General features: G+C 37.7%; 1 protein-coding gene across 4 annotated transcripts in view; it reads right to left on the reverse strand.

Annotated features, from left to right (window-relative positions):
* greb1l (GREB1 like retinoic acid receptor coactivator) overlaps window positions 1-22039 on the reverse strand; it is a 61376-nt gene that overhangs the window by 20690 nt on the left and 18647 nt on the right. For 2 of the 4 annotated variants that reach the window (XM_058755869.1, XM_058755896.1), the window contains 13 exons: window positions 14645-14729; window positions 13802-13961; window positions 11023-11199; window positions 10674-10850; window positions 9842-10018; window positions 7515-7637; window positions 6808-6924; window positions 5096-5236; window positions 4294-4419; window positions 3702-3842; window positions 2220-2405; window positions 1717-2019; window positions 664-792 (listed from right to left, as the gene is read on the reverse strand). In XM_058755869.1, the coding sequence (XP_058611852.1) occupies window positions 664-792; window positions 1717-2019; window positions 2220-2405; window positions 3702-3842; window positions 4294-4419; window positions 5096-5236; window positions 6808-6924; window positions 7515-7637; window positions 9842-10018; window positions 10674-10850; window positions 11023-11199; window positions 13802-13958 (1954 nt within the window). In that variant the 5' untranslated portion in view covers window positions 13959-13961; window positions 14645-14729. Of the gene's footprint in view, window positions 1-663; window positions 793-1716; window positions 2020-2219; window positions 2406-3701; window positions 3843-4293; window positions 4420-5095; window positions 5237-6807; window positions 6925-7514; window positions 7638-9841; window positions 10019-10673; window positions 10851-11022; window positions 11200-13801; window positions 13962-14644; window positions 14730-15134; window positions 15209-17458; window positions 17696-22039 lie in introns of those variants that run through there. The other 2 variants (XM_058755887.1, XM_058755879.1) reach the window with 2 other exon arrangements.

Below are 22039 nucleotides of genomic sequence, written 5' to 3' on the forward strand. Positions count from 1 at the left end.
ACCATAAGAGTAATAAATTATATTTTAAAATATATTAACATAGAAAAGTTAGTTTAGATTGTAATAATGTTTCATAATGTTATTTTTTTTTAACTGTATATTTGATCAAAAAATGCAGCCTTGTTGAGCATGAGAGACTTCTTTCAAAATATTTAATAATAATAATAATAATAATAATAATCAACCACCAACTGTTGAACAGTAAATGTACAACTCATATAGTCAATGTAACTGCACAAAAAAAAAGCATTTCGGCTTATACATTTTAAACGTTGTGGCTGAAAAACACTTTTTTCCTTGATTCCTTGGGGTTATTTCTCTCAGAAACAGATTGGTTTAGATTGTAATATTTCACTATATTACTGTTTTTACTTTATTTTGATCAAATAAATGCAGCATTAGTGAGCATAAGAGATTCTTTCAAAACACTTAAAAAATGACTCAACCTCAAAGATTTGAATGATAAATGCACAATAGAGACAGTCATTTCATTGCACAAAAATAACAACAACAACAAAAAACCTTTCAACTTACAAATTTTGAGTGCGGCCTGCTGCCAAAATTGCTGCTTACATCTATATTCTTATTTTAATTTCTAAATAAAGGACAATGATAAGCTGATGTAAACCGATGGTTCCACTAAATTTTTGCACTGAGACTCACCCAATGAGGTGCTCTGGAAGTGCGAGGCGAGCACATTAACTTTCCCGGTGATGAGCTCATAGCTGATCTCCTTCAGAAACTCATTGGTAGTGAGCATGCCCTCCGCCAAGGCTCGAGACTGATATTTACCTGAGAAAAACAACAGCAAAGGTTCACATATAAGACAATAACACACCTTGTTCAAAAAACATTCAGCTTTATTGATTCTTAATAAGCCAACAGTGTGGCTTTAGACTCCTTAAATGGCATTTATAGCTTGGAAATGGACTAAAATTTAACTTGGCAGCGGCTATTTGTACACAACAACCCAATAACGATAAAAATCCACCCAGTGTTTTTAAAAAAAAATCCAGATAAATCATAACCCCTTTCTCATATCAAGCCGTTCACAGATTCTTTGCAGAATTATGTAGTTCTGCACAGGCCCCTCCCACGATTGTTGATTGACACTGGTGTTTTAGCACAGACCCGCCCTGAGTGAGCTGTGAACAGTCCGCCATTGTTTCAACGCTGGAGCAGGAGTAGACAAGAATGTCTCCTGAGCGATCGAGGCGTTTTGTTGTTGGATGTAATAATGAACATAGCAGTCGTCATTTTACTGAAGACACAGTGGATTACATTTGTTTTTGAAGGGAATGCGCCAATCCCGATCTGCCTAAATGCGTCTATGTTCACGCAAATCATTTGTAATCCAGCTTCACCTCCAGAAGAAGTGAGTGTACGATTTTTTTATGAATCTTTGCAAATCGCTTTTTCGCGATTTAGCCTAAATGCGGTTAAAGTTTATAGTCTCTCAGAGAACTCGTCACCCCACGGAAGAGAGGGGCGGGTCAGCAGAGCTCATTAGCATTTAAAGGGACATGCACCGAAACGGGTCGCTGTGAACAGAGCTGTTTTTGACAGGGTAAACAGGGTGTTGTTTTACACTACCATTGAGAAATTTTAACCAAAGTATGTTATAGACTTTTCATTAAGACCCTAAAGAATCATATCAACTTGTGGTAAATGGGCATCCGATGACCCCTTTAAGTCTTTGAGAGCAGCAGAACGTACCCAACACTAGCACGCAGAACTCGTTCGCTCCACTTTTGGAGGTGCAGATGATGAGCACGTAGTTGGGCAGGCACTGCTGCTGCTGCAGTGGCGTCTCACTCAGCGAGCGCAGCGACTCAGAGATGCCCTCGCCCAGAGAGCCGTGGCTGACCAGCACCTGAACGCAGCCCCCTGAGACACTGGCCTCCATTCGAGCTAACCAGGGCAGCTGGGTGGGGGACACGGGAGGGCCGGTCGGACCGCACAGCATGGCCTTCAGTACGATCTGCTCGAACTCTTCCCGTAAAGGGATCTGCTCCGTACCTGAAATAAAGACAGGAAAAGGAATAGTCACCTCACTCTAAAGAAAGCACTCATTGCTCTTGCGTAATACTTGAGCTAGATGCATTTGAAAGTTGACTTTTATCAAGCTGTGCACTCTTATACAAAATCAATTCATGTTACTGATGCATTAAAACTTATTTGACATGCATTAAAACATCTTGTTTGTCAATGTTGTTTACCCAGCCGAGCAAGGTACTGCAGTGTGAGCAGTATCATGGTCTCTGTGGTGAGTAACTGGCTTGCTGACATGCCCAGAGTGGCGAGGGTCTTCTCATTGAGCTCTCGACCCTTATAGCAGCTCACCAGCAGGGGGCTCACCACCAGATCACCCACATTGCCAAAGAAGTACGGCAAAGTGCCTTGACCTGGAGAGAAACATTCAAACAAACATGTTCACACACATCCAAACACTTAAAGTAACTCGAGAGATCTGGTTATATTGTGTGCTGGGATGAACCTATTTCTGTAAAACTCGATGTTAAAATAGTATTTCAGATTATGCTATCTTAACAATGTTTTTCAATGTTTGTCTTTCTATCTACATATGTGACCCTGGAGCACAAAACCAGTCACAAGTTGCACATGTATATTTGTAAGCAATAGCCAAAAATACATTGTATGGGTCAAAATTATCGATTTTTATTTTATGCAAAAAAGCATTAGGATATTAAATAAAGATCATGTTCCATGAAGGTATTTTGTAAATTTCCTACTGTAAATATATTAAAACTTATTTTTGATTAGTAATATGCATTGCTAAGAACTTCATTTGGACAGCTTTAAAGGCAATTTTCTCAATATTGATTTTTTTGCACCCTGATTCCAGATTTTCAGATTTTCTCAGCCACATATTGTCCTATCATAACAAACCATACATCAATGGAAAGCTTAGTCATTCAGCTTTCAGATGATGTATAAATCTCAATTTCGAAAAAATTGACACTTATGATTGGTTTTGTGGTCCAGGGTCACATATATATCTTTATCAATCAATCAATCAATCAATCTATCTATCTATTTAATATGTAGATTAAGTACTTTAAAAGCTGTTTTGTTAAAAATATGTATTAATATATTGTTAAAAACATAAAATATATAAAAATAATATATTTATTTAATATTGTTTTCTTTTTTTTAATTACATTTTTTTAATTGCAAAAATATTGCTGAGCAGTTTACGACTAGTTCTGCTGAGCTTTATTTTGAATCTCTATCTTGTTATGACTCTTTGCTGTTTAAATTCTTAAATATAAGTTAAATATATATCTGATACTGTCAATCAAATTAATCTCACATTGCTAGCTTTTTAATCTAAACGTTAGCATTTCGCTAGCCTGTTAACTTGTCTTTATAGGATCATGCCTACTTAAGGTTAAAAAAATGCTTTGTAAGAATATAATTATATTATATATTTTATCATTTTGAAAAAAAAAAATCACTACTTTGAAAAATATCAAGTTATTAATTCTGAAATTGATATATATTGGCCCCTAAAAATTGTTGCAATGACTTGTTCATCAAATTAAAGGGATAGTTCACCTAATAATTTACTCCAAAAATTTTGTTGGTCCCCACTGACTTCCACAGTATGGAAAAAAATACTATGAAAGTCAATATAACCATATGAGCTTTTAATACATAAGCCTGTTATGAAGACTGACCAATGAGAAGGACTGGTCGGACCCCAGAGGAGTTCAGAAGGTTGTCAGGAATGATAACAGTTTCTCCGGCTGTGATTGGTTGGGGTTGTATGACCCCTGACACTGATGGAGGCTGTTGATTGGACAGGGACAATAAAGAACCTGGAACGAAGGAGCAAAACATTACATGTATGTACTTTTTGTATTGGAACACATAGAATATGCTGTCAAGCCATTGTGGAAACCCGATAATACGTTGGACGAATCTCTTCAGTCCCATGCTTTGTTAACATGACACTCCAATCAATGGTGAGGAAAAGGTAACTAAGCTACAGGATCACAGTGCATGGATCTCCAAAGCATAAACCCTCCAATCTGCTGCTAAACAGGACCCACTTTAGCGTGACCCTTCACCCCTGTTTCTATGAAAACAATGAATAAATCATCCTTGTGGATGGAAAATGTCATGTTCCTTGGTACTTGTTAAACACAAAAGCAAGGTAATCAAATTCATGGCTGTTTTCCGCTCAAGGCCATGCATAAACAGCCTGGATGAACTGACTGACAGCAGCATTTACAAACATCAGGCTGAGGATGATGAAGTGAGACCCACCAGAGCTGCACGTCAGCGGGCGGATGGCTGGCACAGGGACGGCTGTGGCCGGGACGGGGACGAGAGATGTGGGGTGCCAGCTGCGGTGACGCTTTTTAGGCGGACCTGATGACATAGCAGAGGATGCTGCAAGAAAGAGCACAGGATGAAACATACTTGTTATCATCAAGATGCACAGATGCCTTCTAAAAACATCTGATGAGTTTGACCCCTAATGATATGCATCAGGCAGTAGAGCTGCACGATTCTGGAAGAATTGAGAATCACGATTTTTTTTGTCTCATAAAGAGATTACCATTTTAAACTAAACAAAATTATGTGTGACATGATATTAATTGCTGCAATCTATTTAAAAGTGTTTCATTATTTTGAAAACTATTAAACATTTTAATATATATGTGTTTAAAATATAATATAGTTAATAAGTTACACCATGTATTAAAATAATGAAAAGTGGTTTGAATGAATGATTTAATGACTCACTCATAAATACTTATCTTTTTCATTACTGGATGAATCAATATTTTGAACAAATCTCTTGAATGAATGATTCAATGACAAATAAGCTTACATTTTTTAACAGTCACCTGTCGCCACCTAGTGGTGAAACAATGCAATCGACACAAGCGCAATTATTTGAAGCGCAAGTTACTTTCAAAAGGGGATTTGTCAAAGGTTTGATAGACAAGGCGAATCGTTAGAAATTAGATTGCGTGGGTGTTTGAATCGAGATCGTGATCTTTTAACGATTAATCGTGCAGCTCTATCAGGCAGCATTGTGATTGGCTGGTTTAATGCTTACCTGGACTGTCTCCTGGTTCTGTGGCCCTATAGCCATGAGTAGGTGTGGCCAGTGGGTTTGTATGAGGCGGGTTCAGTAGACTGGACCGTCCGTCCATACTTAGACCATTAGTTAGACTGTTTACTCGCAGGGCAGTGGGAACTGAACAACAGAAAATAAGTTTGGAAGTCAGTAAAACACTGTGGAGAACCATTTATACACATGAGGGCTCCTATGCTCATCAAGGCTGCGTTTAATCTAAAAATACAGTAAAAACTGTAATACTATGAAATATTTTTTTACAATTTAAGACAACTGTTTTCTATTTGAATATATTTTAAAATGTAATTATTCCTGTGATGCAGCGCTGAATTTTCATCATTACTCCAGTCTTCACACGATCCTTCAGAAATCATTCTAATATGCTGATTTTTAAAAATATATTCATACATTTGTGAACCAACTTTTCAGACTAAAATTTATTCAAGAATTTCCCAAGTGCCCAGAGGGCACATTAATGGCTACCGTCCACTGTTCTGGTGACAAAATAAGCAAACACCCCAGCCTACACACAAATTCAATAGGGAGGAACGCATTCTCTCTCATTTCTGAAGGAGAATGGGTCCTGTGGAGCACAGTTTACTGATTTCCATTAACTGATGGCATATTGATAATGAACTGCTGGGCCCCTTTTACATCTAATATTCCTGACACACATAAATAGAGCACATACATGTTAAACATCAATTGCAGGGAACTTGAAACGTGGGCTGACATTAAAACCCTTAATAGAGAATTTCTGGTCTTATATTGATGATTTGGAGCGAGTTAATGTGTGTGTGTGTGTGTGTGTGTGTGTGTGTGTGTGTGTGTGTGTGTTTGCAAAAGGGGTTGTGTAAGCAGCCAATACAAATGACCTTCAGAGAAGGGATTCATTCTATCCTTCTGTGGAGAAAAACAAACAATGAAGCAGCGAACATTTGAAACACAAAGTTGACCATTATTGGTTGTTAACAATTTATTATTTTAAAAATACAATACAAATGCAAATTTTAATATTTTACTTTGTTTAACATTTAAAAATGTAGCAAAAATATTTAACAAAAATGTTTGTTTGTTTTTAAACAATGATAATTAATTTGGGAAATTATATTCAAAGATGTATATTATATGTAAATAATTTATCCTAACTTTACAAATGCAAATACATTTTCATTTTAATATTTTAACTTATTTATTGTTTAGAAATGTAGCAAAATATTTAACAGAAATGTGTTTTGTTTAATGAAACAATGACAATTAAATTTGGAAATTATATTCAAATAATTCTATGCATTTTATATTCTATATAAACAATTTATTAACTTTCATGGAAGAAACATTATCAATTTATTAATTTAAAAAATGCAAAAACATCCAAACTGTCAATTAAATAGACATTTAAATTAATTTGATAAACTTTTAACTTTAACATTTGAACATATTTAATCTTAAAACTAAATAGTAAAATATTTAACAAAAACATTTTTTTATATTAAATATAATAAAGACAATTAAAAATGTTTTTTAAATATAATAACTGATTGGCTGCTTAATGTTAAGGCTGAATGTACAGTGTGATTTGTTTAAATTTCTAATTTGTACTTTAATACAAAATGATATATGGCTTTTTAGCTTGGTATTATGAGCAATCAATGCTTCTTGAAATTCAAAATGAGACAAATATCCGGTACCGATCGGTAAAGTCTTGGTCCCGTGGGTTGGTGTGTTCAATGGTTTGAGGAAGCCCAGCTCTGGGGGTCCAAAAATCCCTGAGGATGAGCCAGATTGCATGCGGGCAGGAGGCGACTCTGTGGATCAAAGAATAACTTATCAGTGCAGTTTTACTTTTTTACTCTTCATGGGAAATGAAGAAGATATGGCATTTAAACTAGTCGAAACACAAAATGTGTTTGCATTTGTCTTGCAATAATGAGCCCTTCTCCTAAACCTATTCTGTGCATTGTAAAAGACTGTTCTCGCCACTAATGGACGATCTCTGCTGCCAGCTGCCCGGCTCTCTGAATGGTGTTGTGAGGAAGAATGAGACAATGACTTGCTTTCTTTCACCAAACACTGTTGGGTAAACACTGTGTGGCCTCCAGCCAGATGTCACCAAATGCTGAGTTGCCCCCCACCCCTCTTTAACCGCAGGTTTCCATCCCTACCCCCGTATGGACCCTCCCCCAGGACAGAACATGACCTCTGCGCATGCAGAGATCAGCAGAAGATGGACATCCTCCACTGGACAGATGCAGCATGTGTTCTCTTATGTGCTCCAGAGCTTCACTTGTGAGATTTAAAATGGCATGCTTTCACATGAGAAACAACTCTGGGCGGTGAAAAATAGAATATTGTGTGACAAAGCTTGTAATATTTAACAGTCCACACATGCACTCACCTGAGAGGGGGAAGGGAGATGGACTGTGGCCATTTGTGTCTCCATTTTCTTTGCTGCTTAGTGAGGATGAGGAACTAGGTTTGGATGAAGAAGCACTGCTCGAGAATGGCCTTGTCTTACAATCTGAAAATGAAAAGAAAAAAAAAAATTCACAGGTAATGTCAAGTGAACCATCCGTCTCTTTCAAATCAAACAGATTCAGTAACAATGTTATGTATAATACATGGATGGGAAGGATGCAGAATATATCAGGACCACTGCATTTTTTTCCTCATTGGTACGGGTCTGAAATAAGAGTAAGATCATTTCAAGACCTATTTTTCCAATTTAAACAGTACTCTTTTTCAATAATTTGTATCAGTTATCAATTTGCACATTTAAAAATAAAATACAAATGCAAGTACATTTTATTTGTGATTAAACAGACTTTTAAATTGATTTAATTTTTAACTTTTTATTTTTTACTGTCAAACTATTTATGTTTAGAAATATGTAAAAATATTTAACCAAAAATGTGTGTTTTTGTTTAAAAAAAAAAAAACTATGATAAATAAAAATTGGAAATTATATTCAAATAATTCTATGTACAATATATTCTCTGTGAATAATTCATCTTAACCTTTACGGAAGAAATAATCTATTATCAATATATTAATTTAAAAATAATAAACAATTGCAAATACATTTTAATTGCAATCAAACAGGCATTTAATTTAATATTTTACCTTATTTAATGTTTAGAAATGTAGCAAAAATACTTCATAGTATACATAAATAATTTTATGTATACTATATTTTGTGTAAATTTATCTTTTATGGAAGAAATCATAAATTATCAATTTATTAATTTAAAAATAATAAACAATTGCAAATACATTTTAACTGGAATCCAACAGACTCATTTAATTTAAGTTTAATATTGTGCCTTATTTAATGTTTAGAAATGTAGCAAAAATACATAACAAAATACATAACTTTTTTGTTAAATAAAACAAAAGTATATTATAGGGATGTAACGATTAACCGCGAGCCGGTTGAAAATCAATTCAAATACATGACGATTCAAATCAGTTGAGATGCCAAACAAATCGCGATACAAATGGGGTAGGAGTTTATATGAATGTATCTCTGAGGGGAACTGACTGTCTTTAGAACAGATAATGTGGTATTTTCTTTTCATCTTGCCTCTGAACTATGCATATTAAAGTAGAGTTCATAAGCACAGCTCTGCTTTGTTTACAGCAGTAAACACTATATCACTATAGCTTTCCTGTAGCTCAAATAGTAGAGCATGGCGCTAGCAACGCCAGGATCATGGGTTTGATTCCCAGGGAAAGCAAGAGCTGATAAAATGTAAAAACTGTAACTTGAATGCAATGTAAGTCGCTTTGGATAAAAGCGTCTGCTAAATGCATAAATGTAAATGTAAATATCATTGCTGTTCAAAAGCGCCACCTGCTGGCAGAGAGTAAATCTACGTCTCATTCAGCTCGTCTGCTGTTTCTTTCAGATGTGTTTTATGTATTATAGTTTCACAAAACTAAAGTCAGACCATTCTGTTTTTCCTTCAAATTTCGAACTTATACAGTCTAAGTTAGATTAAAAACTGCTCATGCTGCATGTATGCAGCATCTTTGTTTGGATGATGATTAAAATGCAGTGGTTGCCTCTCATTTTAAATGGAAAGAGCACAGACAAAGCCTTAGTTTGTTTATATGAAGACATTTCTTTTATTTGTGTGACTTGCTTATTTGATTTGGGGTTGGTTTTAAAATTTAAATTTAGTTTTGTTATATTTCAATTTCACAGAGAAATGTGCAGCAACAGCCTAATAAAAGGACACCTTCTCATTTACTGTATAATGTCTTCAATCTCATTTTGTTAAAAAAATCATGAATCAAATGGAATCGTGAGTTGAGTGAATCGTTACATCCCTAGTAAATTATGTTTAAATAATTTTATGTATAAAGTGTAAATAATTTTTTCTGTGTAAATAATTAAAAAATAATTTTTCTTTTATGGAAGAAATCATTAATTATCAATTTATTAACTTAAAAATTGTATTGAATTATCAATTAAATAGATATTTAAATTAATCAGATCAATTTACTTTTAATAAATACAACTTCAACATAAAATGTAGTAAAATATTTAACAAGAATGTATTTTTATTTATTTAGTTAGTTAAATATAATAACAGGGGTAGTTCAATTTGGAAAATATCTTAATCCATTTGCTAAGTAGTTCATTTAAATGATGAACAGCATCAAAACTTTAAGACAGTCCACTGTCTATGCCATGCGACATTTTGCGCGTAAGTGTGGTACCTTTCCAGCAGATGAGGGTTCCCTTGCACAGAGCACCCTGAGAGTTCTTCACCAGGTAGTACTTTAAGTGCTTCTGCTTCTTCGGCTGAGTGGATAACTTCAGGTTGATGTGGTTGGAGAACTCAGTGAAGTAGCGGAACCCTTTCTCACCACAGCCCACGCAGTTCCCCGAAAACCCTTCACAAACACACAAACATGCATCACTACGTGCTGTGAAAGACTTGAGAAAGACTCTGCGAAGAAAGGTTTCTGACCAAGATTTACACCAGGGGTGCACCGATAACACTTTTTCCAGAACTAGGCCGATACCGATACTTTTATTTTTGGTACTTGCTGATACCAAGTACCGATACCTGTATTTTCATTGCATTTGTAATTTTTTTAAATATTGGGTACAGAAACCAAAAGAATATGTATAATGTTAGTTGACTTAGTTTGGTATCGGAGCATTTTTATGAGTCGGAGTATGAATACAGGAGCGCAGTATCGGGCACGATACTGATACCAGTAACGGTATCGTTGCATCCCTAATGCATCCTAATCAGGCAATAAAATATATTCAGTATTGCTTCTGAATGGCAGATTTTGTTACTTTACATATCAATTCACAGAACAAGTGAATATACAACATATTCTTTTGTTTTCTGTACCCAGAATTTTTTTAAATTCCATATGCAATGAAAATACAGGTATCGGTACTCGGTATTGGCAAGTACCAAAAATAAAAGTATCGGTATCATCCTGGAAAAAGTGGTATTGGTGCATCCCTATAATTACTAATTATATAATAATATAGATTATGTAAGTCCTGGAATTGCATTGGAACACCAACCTAAAAGTGCATTTTTCCCATTCTCATCTGGCAGGAAGCGCTTGTCCACCGCACAGACGAGGATGTGCTCCGGGATGCTGGGCGATTTGGCACCAACCAGCTCAAACCCCGCGGGAACCTCGATCGACTCTGTTGCCATGGAAACCAAGCGCAGATCCTTTCCCGCTTGACAGAACCCTGGACACAGATGACTCAAGTCAGCGATACAATGAAAAGCGACTGTGCTGTTGAGTCACTGTTTACACTATTTTTCAATAGTTTTGCAATGTCATTATCATACGTTTCACTTCCACACCGACTTGGCACGTTAAAATTGCTCTGTATGTAAATAGTCTATTAATTTCTCTACCGTCGACAGTGCAGCAGCCGTCAGGAGGGGGGCCCTGAAGGTACGGCAGCGGTGGGCTGCTGGTGTCTGAATCATCCTCGTCATCTATATCTTCAATGGAATTGGACGACTGGCGATTCACCAGCACATGGCTGGACAGGTCGGACCTCATGCTCAGGTCCATTTTGGGCTTAATATCTGGAGGGCAGAACCAGAGACAGGTGTGCTATTGCTATACATATATACAGTATATGCACACTTACACATGCATATGAGTCAATCTATAAGTTAGGGTACATTTCACAACAGGAAAAAAAGTGTAAAAACAATGTGCTTCCCCAATAAACAACTACTGCTTTCAGTAAGATGTTTTTTTCTTGCTGGTGAGTTTGTCAACTGTTACGGACAAACTGTATGGACTTACAGGTAACATAGTTGAAAGCTTCATCACTTTGACTTACAATTTGAAAGGCAGGCCTGATCTGTTATTTTCCTGATAATTTTCACCTCAAATTGTAATATGTATTGCAAACCATGGGCAGTTGATGGGCAATTATTATAATCTTTGGCAATAGGTCATTTGAGATCAAATACACAAAAAATGTACCATAATGTGTTCAAAATGTCAGCCACAGAAGTAAATGACATCACATGACACTGGTCACGTGGTTTTGTGATAAAACATTTTTTAGTTTTCAGGGGTGTTTGATTTGTAACATAGTTGACAATTTTTGTGGACATGAGTGAAATGAAATATTTTCTTATTTGAAAGAAAATGTAATTTAAACAATCTATTTTTCTACTGGTATTTCTACTGTAGAAATAGATTTTACATAGATAATCTTGACTTAAATTGTTTTATTCATTATTTTGAACGCAATTCAAAAAGCGGACATTGCAAAAACTAATTTAAGGGACATGAAGGCAATTTCAAGCAAACTGAAAAGCAGGGTGCACAAAATATGTGTGTGAGATTATAGTATGTATTCTCTTTATACTGGATAAAATATATTCAGTATTGCTTCTGAATGGCAGATTTTGTTACTTTACATATCAATTCACAGAACAAGTGAATATACAACATATTCTTTTGTTTTCTGTACCCAGAATTTTTTAAATTCCATATGCAATGAAAATACAGGTATCGGTACTCGGTATTGGCAAGTACCAAAAATAAAAGTATCGGTATCATCCTGGAAAAAGTGGTATTGGTGCATCCCTATAATTACTAATTATATAATAATATAGATTATGTAAGTCCTGGAATTGCATTGGAACACCAACCTAAAAGTGCATTTTTCCCATTCTCATCTGGCAGGAAGCGCTTGTCCACCGCACAGACGAGGATGTGCTCCGGGATGCTGGGCGATTTGGCACCAACCAGCTCAAACCCCGCGGGAACCTCGATCGACTCTGTTGCCATGGAAACCAAGCGCAGATCCTTTCCCGCTTGACAGAACCCTGGACACAGATGACTCAAGTCAGCGATACAATGAAAAGCGACTGTGCTGTTGAGTCACTGTTTACACTATTTTCAATAGTTTTGCAATGTCATTATCATCGTTTCACTTCCACACCGACTTGGCACGTTAAAATTGCTCTGTATGTAAATAGTCTATTAATTTCTCTACCGTCGACAGTGCAGCAGCCGTCAGGAGGGGGGCCCTGAAGGTACGGCAGCGGTGGGCTGCTGGTGTCTGAATCATCCTCGTCATCTATATCTTCAATGGAATTGGACGACTGGCGATTCACCAACACATGGCTGGACAGGTCGGACCTCATACTCAGGTCCATTTTGGGCTTAATATCTGGAGGGCAGAACCAGAGACAGGTGTGCTATTGCTATACATATATACAGTATATGCACACTTACACATGCATATGAGTCAATCTATAAGTTAGGGTACATTTCACAACAGGAAAAAAAGTGTAAAAACAATGTGCTTCCCCAATAAACAACTACTGCTTTCAGTAAGATGTTTTTTTCTTGCTGGTGAGTTTGTCAACTGTTACGGACAAACTGTATGGACTTACAGGTAACATAGTTGAAAGCTTCATCACTTTGACTTACAATTTGAAAGGCAGGCCTGATCTGTTATTTTCCTGATAATTTTCACCTCAAATTGTAATATGTATTGCAAACCATGGGCAGTTGATGGGCAATTATTATAATCTTTGGCAATAGGTCATTTGAGATCAAATACACAAAAAATTTACCATAATGTGTTCAAAATGTCAGCCACAGAAGTAAATGACATCACATGACACTGGTCACATGGTTTTGTGATAAAACATTTTTAGTTTTCAGGGTGTTTGATTTGTAACATAGTTGACAATTTTTGTGGACATGAGTGAAATGAAATATTTTCTTATTTGAAAGAAAATGTAATTTAAACAATCTATTTTTCTACTGGTATTTCTACTGTAGAAATAGATTTTACATAGATAATCTTGACTTAAATTGTTTTATTCATTATTTTGAACGCAATTCAAAAAGCGGACATTGCAAAAACTAATTTAAGGGACATGAAGGCAATTTCAAGCAAACTGAAAAGCAGGGTGCACAAAATATGTGTGTGAGATTATAGTATGTATTCTCTTTATACTGGATAAAATATGATTTTGTCTGAAGAAAACTAAGCAATTATCATCAATGGACATGACATATGAAGCGTTTTGATCGATGCAATAGAGTTTCTTTGACCAAGTTTTAGAAAATCACTACCATATGTTTTTCCATAACATGCAATTTATTATTAAGAACAAATCAAAATCAATTCCTTTGAAGGCAAATTATTACCTTCCAGGTTGCTAGGATACTGATCGGGCTCGAGATACAGCTGTGTGAATACAGGCTGTGGGTCGCCGCCACTCGATCTTAATGAGGCCTCTATGGAGTTGTGAAGAGCTTCCTCAAAGCGGGCAGATTTCAGCTGTCCCGCGTATGAATTCCCCATGATCTGAAACAAAACGTACAATTTTCACACATTCATTTTGTTTAAATATGCCCTGCATAAATACCACACACACATCATGATTAGTTCAGTTTTGATCTCACAGAGTAGATCTTTTTTTCAAGTTTAAAGGGTTCATCTATTTTGAGACTGAGAGGGAAGGAGAAATTAATGTAACTTTCTGATGGACTGCCTGAATGAGATTTCAATTCCACCCTGAAGGAGGCTATTTTTAGTCTTTCGTAGAAAAGCCCTTGAAACTGTTTCATAATCCTCATTATAATTGATTCCAGAAAGGTACAGCTGAGCGATAAAAATCAGGCACTCCAGAGAGTCGTGCAATAAATACTGATATGAAGAAAACTTATAAATATAACCATCTCATCTATTAGGCCATCTGCTCTGCAGTGATGCTTTAATTTGCACTTCTGATTGCATTTCCTTTCCTCTTTTTACCTTTTTGTTTGCCTTGTGAAACTACGAAAGCTCATTCTTAGTTTCTACTAAACTAGATGATAATCAAGACAGCAAATGACGATAAATGAGTCTGCCACATTAAGTTCATTGAAAAAAAAAGAACCCAAAACCAGATCTCATATTTGACAAGTAACTACTTCTGTGCAATAATATGGCTGCAACAAAACACAAAACATGAAATTTGCAAAATATTCGCCATTGCACCACTATACCTTTGATAATATTTATTTAGCTGCAGAAGGACAGGATCACCTCTTCTCCATGGTATATCAAGGTTAAACCGCAGTATTCCTGCACCTACAAACAAAAGGCAAACAGTCAGAACTTCATTGACAGTATAAATACCATGTATAATATCATATGGTACATAACTTGTTGGAGCAATACATTGGGAATAACTTGTTTCATGTTAATCTCTCTGTGAGTCGCTTGAACTGTGCAATTAAATCCAACTATTGCAGAATTAGAGACTGGCAATGGGCTTATTTTGATTTAAAAGCACTGAATGGAGAATTTATTGTGGAATAAATCAGTAAGATTCATATATGGTGAGTATTAATCCATGCGTTATCTCAGATCAGACAGTTGTTTGTAAAGCTGAACAGATTGCAGTGATCTTCAACATATGTAGCTGTTAACTGATAACGCTGAAGGATGAGTTATATGACACTATGACCTCAAGGGAATGTTTGTGGAACGCACAGGGGAAAGGAACTCCATGTCTCCTACTTCCAGGATTACACAAAGACTGATGGGACAGGTCTTGTGCTTTTGGTCTGGTTAAAACAAGAGTGAAATGCAGTAAAGCCATCAATCAGTCAGTAAATACTTCAATCAAAAGTATCCCAAATTTGCATTTAGATTATATGACCTACATACTTTGAAAATCAGAAAATGAACGACCTTATGGGTAATTTCTATTAGTAGTTTTTAAAGTCTAGGTGATAAAATGGATTTGTTTAGATTTAAGCAAATCTATTGATCTCCACCAGGTGATACTATGATTAGTTTCACAATAAATACTGCAGCAACAATAAATATAGCATTATATGTCAGCATTTCTTTGAACATTGTGAGATTTGTGAATGATTACCCAGAAAACCAGATATAATTGAGACCAACTGCAGTCCAAAGAGGCAAGTGTCTTCATCAGATGCATTGAAAAAGCTTCCTCTTTGAGAATACACAATGGATCTGAAATCTTTTTTTTTTTTCCCAGATAAAAAAAACCCCCAACAAGTCTCTGCAGTTTGACAAACTGGAAAATTGCTGGTGTGACACATGGGTCATGTCAATTGATGCCACCATTGAATAACTCAAAAAACAAGTTGCACACCCTGTTTTGCAAACAGCACTTGGAGGCCTGTTGGGTCAAGTTTCAACAAATCACTCATCTTGATACTGTGGTAAACAGAGGAAAAGTGAGGTAGCAGCACCTGAGCATAGTTCTGTCCTGCCTTCAGGGCTCTCAGGGTCCAGTTTGACTGCTAATGACACATAAGGGGTGTTAAATGCTAATGTAGACATGCCTGCAGAGAGCCCTGCCTTTAGGCCAAGAGCTATTTCAGCTCCAGTCACCTCTTACTGCTTCCATACAGGCGTTCAATTTGCTTTCTAATTCTGACTGATTATCTACAATGCATGAAAGCTGTTATGACACATCTAAAAATGCACCAAGTCCTTTTTATAATAAGAAATTGAAGAGAATGAAAGTAGTTGAATTCTAAAAAACAAAAATCAATCACTGAAGCTTCAACATGACACTGAAAGCAATGAACATAGGCTGCATGTCTCTTTCCCTTATCAAAACGAGTTTACTGACAACCAAGGACTTGGTGTGACTCAAATAATGTGTTCAAGGATGTCCAATCCCAGCTAAAGAAACCAAAAACTTTACAAATATAATCTAGGAGATCCTGAAATAGCCAAGGGAAACGCAACACTTTAAGTAGCCAAAACAAACCAACCCACAGACATAATTAGGCACAGCTACAAAAGTTTGTTTACTTTGCTGGTAACGTTTGTTTTGTCTCAGATTAACAATTTTACACTTACGTTGTCCAATAGACGCAACATGGAGATTTCAGTCACTATTTTGGTGCCACATGCAGTTTGATGCATTAGTTCCTTGACTTAACTTAACTTTGTGAAGTAGATTCGAATATTTCCATATAAAAAAATTATTTTATTACCAACAACAAGGACAAAAACATTTAGCTTGGATGTTCTTAGTTGGTCGAGTGATTTGTCTGCCTCATATCAAAAATGAACAACATGATAAATATTTTTATGCATTTGCAATTTTATGGACATTTTCAGAGTGCAAACCCTTTGGTTTCTTATTCTTGTGAAAGTTCTTTGGCCTCAGCACCTGAAATTGCTGAAAGATTTCTGTTATATTTCTCAATAAAAGGCCAAATAAAAGGTTTAGATGAAATGTGCCACATGTGGCTGTAAATGTGGTTACAGTCACACACTGCACTGTATCACTAAAGACCTTTCTGTCTTTCCCTCAATCCACTCCCTCTTTTGTTTCCTTCCTTATCTGCATAATTACATTAAACTGATGACAATGGGAGAGGACAACATGCTTTCAGTGCACTTTCAAAGAACAAATTCTACTTTAGTTTCACAAAAAAAACCCCCCAAAAAAACGCCTGGTGAAATGTATAAAAAGTGCCCATTTATAAGGTACAAACATTTTTAGACTAAAAAAAAAGAGCAACACATAACTGCATGATTTCAACAATCCCTACCTATATTTACATAAAGAGTAACACTACACCACTTAAATTTTGACTCAGCACTCAACACTGACCAATTCACACTTAGTTTTTTTTTTACATTCAGAGACATTAACTAAAGGAAAGAGAGTTTAAAGAGCAAAACTTCATGCAGGGGGATGGGACAAAGATTAGCCAATGCAAAAATCTTTCAATAAATGGGGTCGCTAAGAGCCATGGCCATTCACACCAATTTAGCAGGAGCCGGTGAGTGTCAAAGAAACTAACATGACGCTTCTGTACCTTTCATAAGCAGCCAGGGTGTGGAGTGTGCCTCAAATCCCACTGAAGACCTTAAAGCTGATCACTAAAACAGGCTATTTCCATAGCAAATGTCCTTCGGATATCCAAAAGCAGCATCAAGGCTGTGCCAGTATTCCTCGTCCCTGTTGCGAGCCAGCAGCTCCCTGGTTATGATAGTCCAGAGTCGGGGCAGAAAAGCCTAATTTCAGGAACTCCAGCGGAGCCACCTTCTCTGTCCTGTACTCAGTGGCTCTGGATACACAAACCCTCCAACACTCACATACACAAACAGCAGGCCCTCCCCCCGTTCCTCTTGCCCCCTCCCTCTTCTTGGCCATTTGCTCTGTGGGTGAGAGGGGCATTCTCTCAGGACTCATTCATCTTGGCCCTTGCTGACCCCCTAAGGTGACAGATGCTGTTGTGGAGAGGGCCATACCGCCGAGCACGGCACAATAGAGGCGAGGCGCCTCCGTGCGCCACACGCGTGCTGCGTTCGCCACGCACGATGCGCAGATGCCCCTCTCTTAACGTGACACCGGAGACCGCTAAGTGCCACGCTCGCAGATGGGGGTACGATGCAAGGTGAAGGATCGTTTTACTCCCCTTCTGCCGCTCCCCGTTTTATTGGGGCCATTTTACTGATAGGGCACACCAATGGCAAACTAGGGACACTTGCCAAAGAATGTGGGGTCAGTCCGCATTTTGTCCGTCGGCCTTGCCTGAACTCACATCCCTCCCCTCGCCGGAGGTTGACGATTAACTGAGAATTTAGGCCCATTGTAAATAGCCGAGTGGCGGGGACTCATCTGGTCTAAATAACTTGATAGGAGATTGATGTTTTGCACTTTACCGGATTGATCATTTCCTACAGCGTGCCATTGAGAAGTGGCTCAGAGGAAGTGAAAGAGATTTGAACGCAAATATGGGAGGATCGGGTTCCCCTGGTGCTCCAGGGTCTCTCTAACAATGACTCCATCTCTCTTCTTATCTCACAAGATAATGACAAAATATTGTGACTCGGTTGACCCTTTCATTTCAGGACCTTACAGTATTTAAGTAAACCAGTGCTGGTCCATTTGTGAACTGTTACCATTCATTACCATTCATTATGGATCCAATAACAATAATCTCACTCTATTTTGGCATAAAGTGTTACCTCAAGTTTCATCAGCCCAACCCTATCAGATGGCTTTAGAGGGTAAATATACACAGTAGATTTAATCAACACACCCGAGATCCTGTTTTGTCTGCAGCGAGTAGTAGGATTTGTTAATAATTGATAACAGCCTTGTTCATGGAACAAAAAGGTGACTTGACGCAATGGTTCAAAGAGTGTGCTGAGAACCGCAACAGTGAAATGCATTTGTCAAAGTTAAAGACACAAAGAATTTGTCAAGCAAACAACAAAACAGCCAAGTCAACAAAATGATGCATTAGAGGCAAGCACTTGGTGAGATAACCTAAAAAATGGAATAACCCTGTAAAAATGGCATTAATGGCATTTTGTAGATTGAAGAGTAAGGAAATAATTTTGATCAGGTTGTACAGCAAATTCAATCATTTATTCTGCTTTCACAACTCTTTTTGTGGAAAAAAACAGTTGGTCTAAATCGAGCCATATACTTCTTCTCACCCTAATAAGAATTAGTAGATAGGGGCTAAAGCAGTATGGGAGTCAGCTTTAAACAATGACCTCCCGCCCTCAGAGGGCTTTATTAGCCTCCCAGAGTCATTAATGCTGTCATTCCAGCTAATCTGGGGGCTTTGTCTAAACATTGTTTATTTTAATTGCAAGGTTTCTTCTTCAGAAACCATTTGGACCACACAATGTCCTCGAATGTATAAGGACTTCTGATCGACAAATGCTGGATATTTGATCAGAAACGTACATTTGTTGTACTCTTTGCCAAGACTCTTTGTCAAGATTGTAAAAAAAAATGTATATGAAGATGCAGCACAAGTTCAATTTTCTGGGTAACCGAAGTGACGATTCAAGTCTCAGGCTTTAACACTATCAGACCTTAATGGGTCACTGGAAAAGGAGAAAGAGAGCAAAGCAGAGGTTTCCTTTGCTCAATTGAGCTTGTGGGTAAAACAAAAGAGTCAGTGAGTGAGCTGTCCCTCCTCTCGCCCATCCTTCAGCGCTGCTTTGAGTCTCCAGCCCTGGGCACTGACAATGGGAAGTATCTTTTCCACTGCCACCTGAGAATAGATGAGTCATGTGGTGGCAGCTCTTTCAACATCTTTTGGAGTTGTGCTTTGTCTTGTTCTCTGCTTCCTTTTGAGAAGTGCTCCATTCTCCCGAGGTACAGCAAAACTGCCTCATTCCAGACAGACAGCATCATTGTTTAGATCCAGTGAGACCAATACAACTCGGTGAATCTTTGAACCAACAAAAGCCCAGTTTGAGGTCAACCACGGCAGAGTTATTGAGTACAGAATTCAAGTTTTTAGAAATGTAGCTTATTTTCAGCTTCTTTACAGAGAAATGCAATCCAGATCCAACAGGAATAAAAATAATACAAGTGGGACTACTTAATCCAAATTTGGGCCAACAAAATCACAGCTTGGGACAAAACCAGAGTAGTTTTGGGTTCAGAACGTACACTTTTGAAGTGTTCCTGACTTTCATTCTGAGAACCCCTCAATCCAAATCCAATGGGACAAACTTAATCCAAATACTTAATCTGAATTTGGACCAACTAATGCTTAGGAAAACCAAAGCGGAATAGTGAATGCAGAATGCAAGCTGTGGGAAGTGTGTCTCTAGTTCTCGCTTCTTTCTGGAGAAATGCACAATCCAAATCCAGTTGCACAAACTTAATCCAACAAACAGGTAGGAAAATCAATCCAGAAACAATGAATGTAAAATGCAAGCTTTGAGAAGTGTGACTCTAATTCTCGGCTTCTTTCTGGAGAAACTCGCAATCCAAATCCAATAGGAATATAAATTATACAAGTGGGGTACTTCATCCAAATTTGGGCCAACAAAATCACAGTTTGGGGCAAACCAGAGTAGTTCTAAAATCAGAATGTACATTTCTGAAGTGTTCCTTACTTTTGTTTTGAGAAAGTGCTCAATACAAATCCAATGGGACAAACTTAATCCAAATATAGAATTTAAATTAAATTTAATCTAAATCTGTACCAACAAATGCTTAGAAAAAACCAAAGCAGAAATAATAAATGTAAAATGCAAGCTTTGAGAAGTATGACTCTAATTCTCGCCTTCTTTCTGGAGAAACGCACATTCCAGATCCAGTACCACAAATTGAATCCAAATGGTGCAACTTAATCTAAATTTGAACCAACAAAAGCATATTTTGGGGTAAACCAGAGCATATTTTTCAGTTCAGAATGCAAGTTTTAGAAGTTTTACTCTTGTTCTCGGCTTCTTGCTGAAAAACACTTAATCCAAATCCAGTGCCACATATTTAGTCTAAATGGAACAACTCAATCTAAATTTGGTCAAACTGAAACCAGTGCACAATTATTGAGTGCTCTAAGCTTTGAAAAGATTGGCTTTGGCTTCTTTATAAGAACTGCTTGATTGTCTTATCAAGTGTGGGTTTTTAGAAGTGTGATGAAATCCTCGTCATCGCATGGTTGTAAAAGAACAACTAAGAATCACATAGATGAGGTGAGAGCAGAACGTGATTTTAACGCAGTGACAAATGAGCATCAGCTGGGTAGGAGGTGGCAACTACCACAGCTCATCGAGGTCTTCAGGAGCTATCTACTCAGTGTCAGAAAAAACAAATCTACCCTAACACAGGCCAATTACAACAGCCTGACAATGTCGGCGTCACGTGAAAGCCAATGCTGCCCTGGCACGTTCAGCCTCCCTGACCACATAAGGGCTATTCCGGGTGTGAGGTGTGGGGTCTCACGCCACTTGTCACACCGCTAGCAGGTTGTTGTTCCCTAAGCCCTGCGCTCATTTGCCTATTAAAGGCCTCTCACAGACTTCCTGCTGGGGTCCTGAAGTGTAAATCGGGGCTTTTCCAGCGAGGCCAATATGAGCCAGGGCCGTGGAGATAACCTCCTCCACTTGGCCACACGAACCAAGGGGGGAAGGGAGGCTTGGGGGAGGCAACACAACAAGCTGAAAGCCAAAGCTGAAATCGGCAGAGAGAGAAAACCCTGACTGGTCAGCTAGGGATTGGCTTGAGGGGGGTTGGAGGTGACAGCCTGGGGAGGGGATTAGTCCAGCAGTGGACGGGGGTAGTGGTGGGCCAAGGTTAGCCTGGGTTTAAGGGGGTGGAGGCCTGGGAGGATCAACAAAAGGAGTATTTGGGCAGATGAAGAAGTCATCATCATTAAGCCACTGGAAGTTTACTGTCCAGTTATAAAAGTGACTGGAAAATGAGAGGGGCAAGAGGGCAACCCCAAGATACGGTCAGCAGACTGCAGCGGGGTGGGATCGTGGGAGTGCTGTGCTCATTTATTAGAGTCAAAAACCAGCCTTTGTGTGACCGAAGCCCTGATTAGAGTGTTGACCTTGCCGTACATTCAGGCGGAGTGAATGGCTTTAATTTAACCTTCAACTAAATCCTGCACTCAGACAAATGTTTTACGTCA

This window comes from Onychostoma macrolepis, chromosome 02 (genome assembly GCF_012432095.1).
Source record: "Onychostoma macrolepis isolate SWU-2019 chromosome 02, ASM1243209v1, whole genome shotgun sequence".
In the NCBI taxonomy this organism is placed as follows: Eukaryota; Metazoa; Chordata; class Actinopteri; order Cypriniformes; family Cyprinidae; genus Onychostoma; species Onychostoma macrolepis.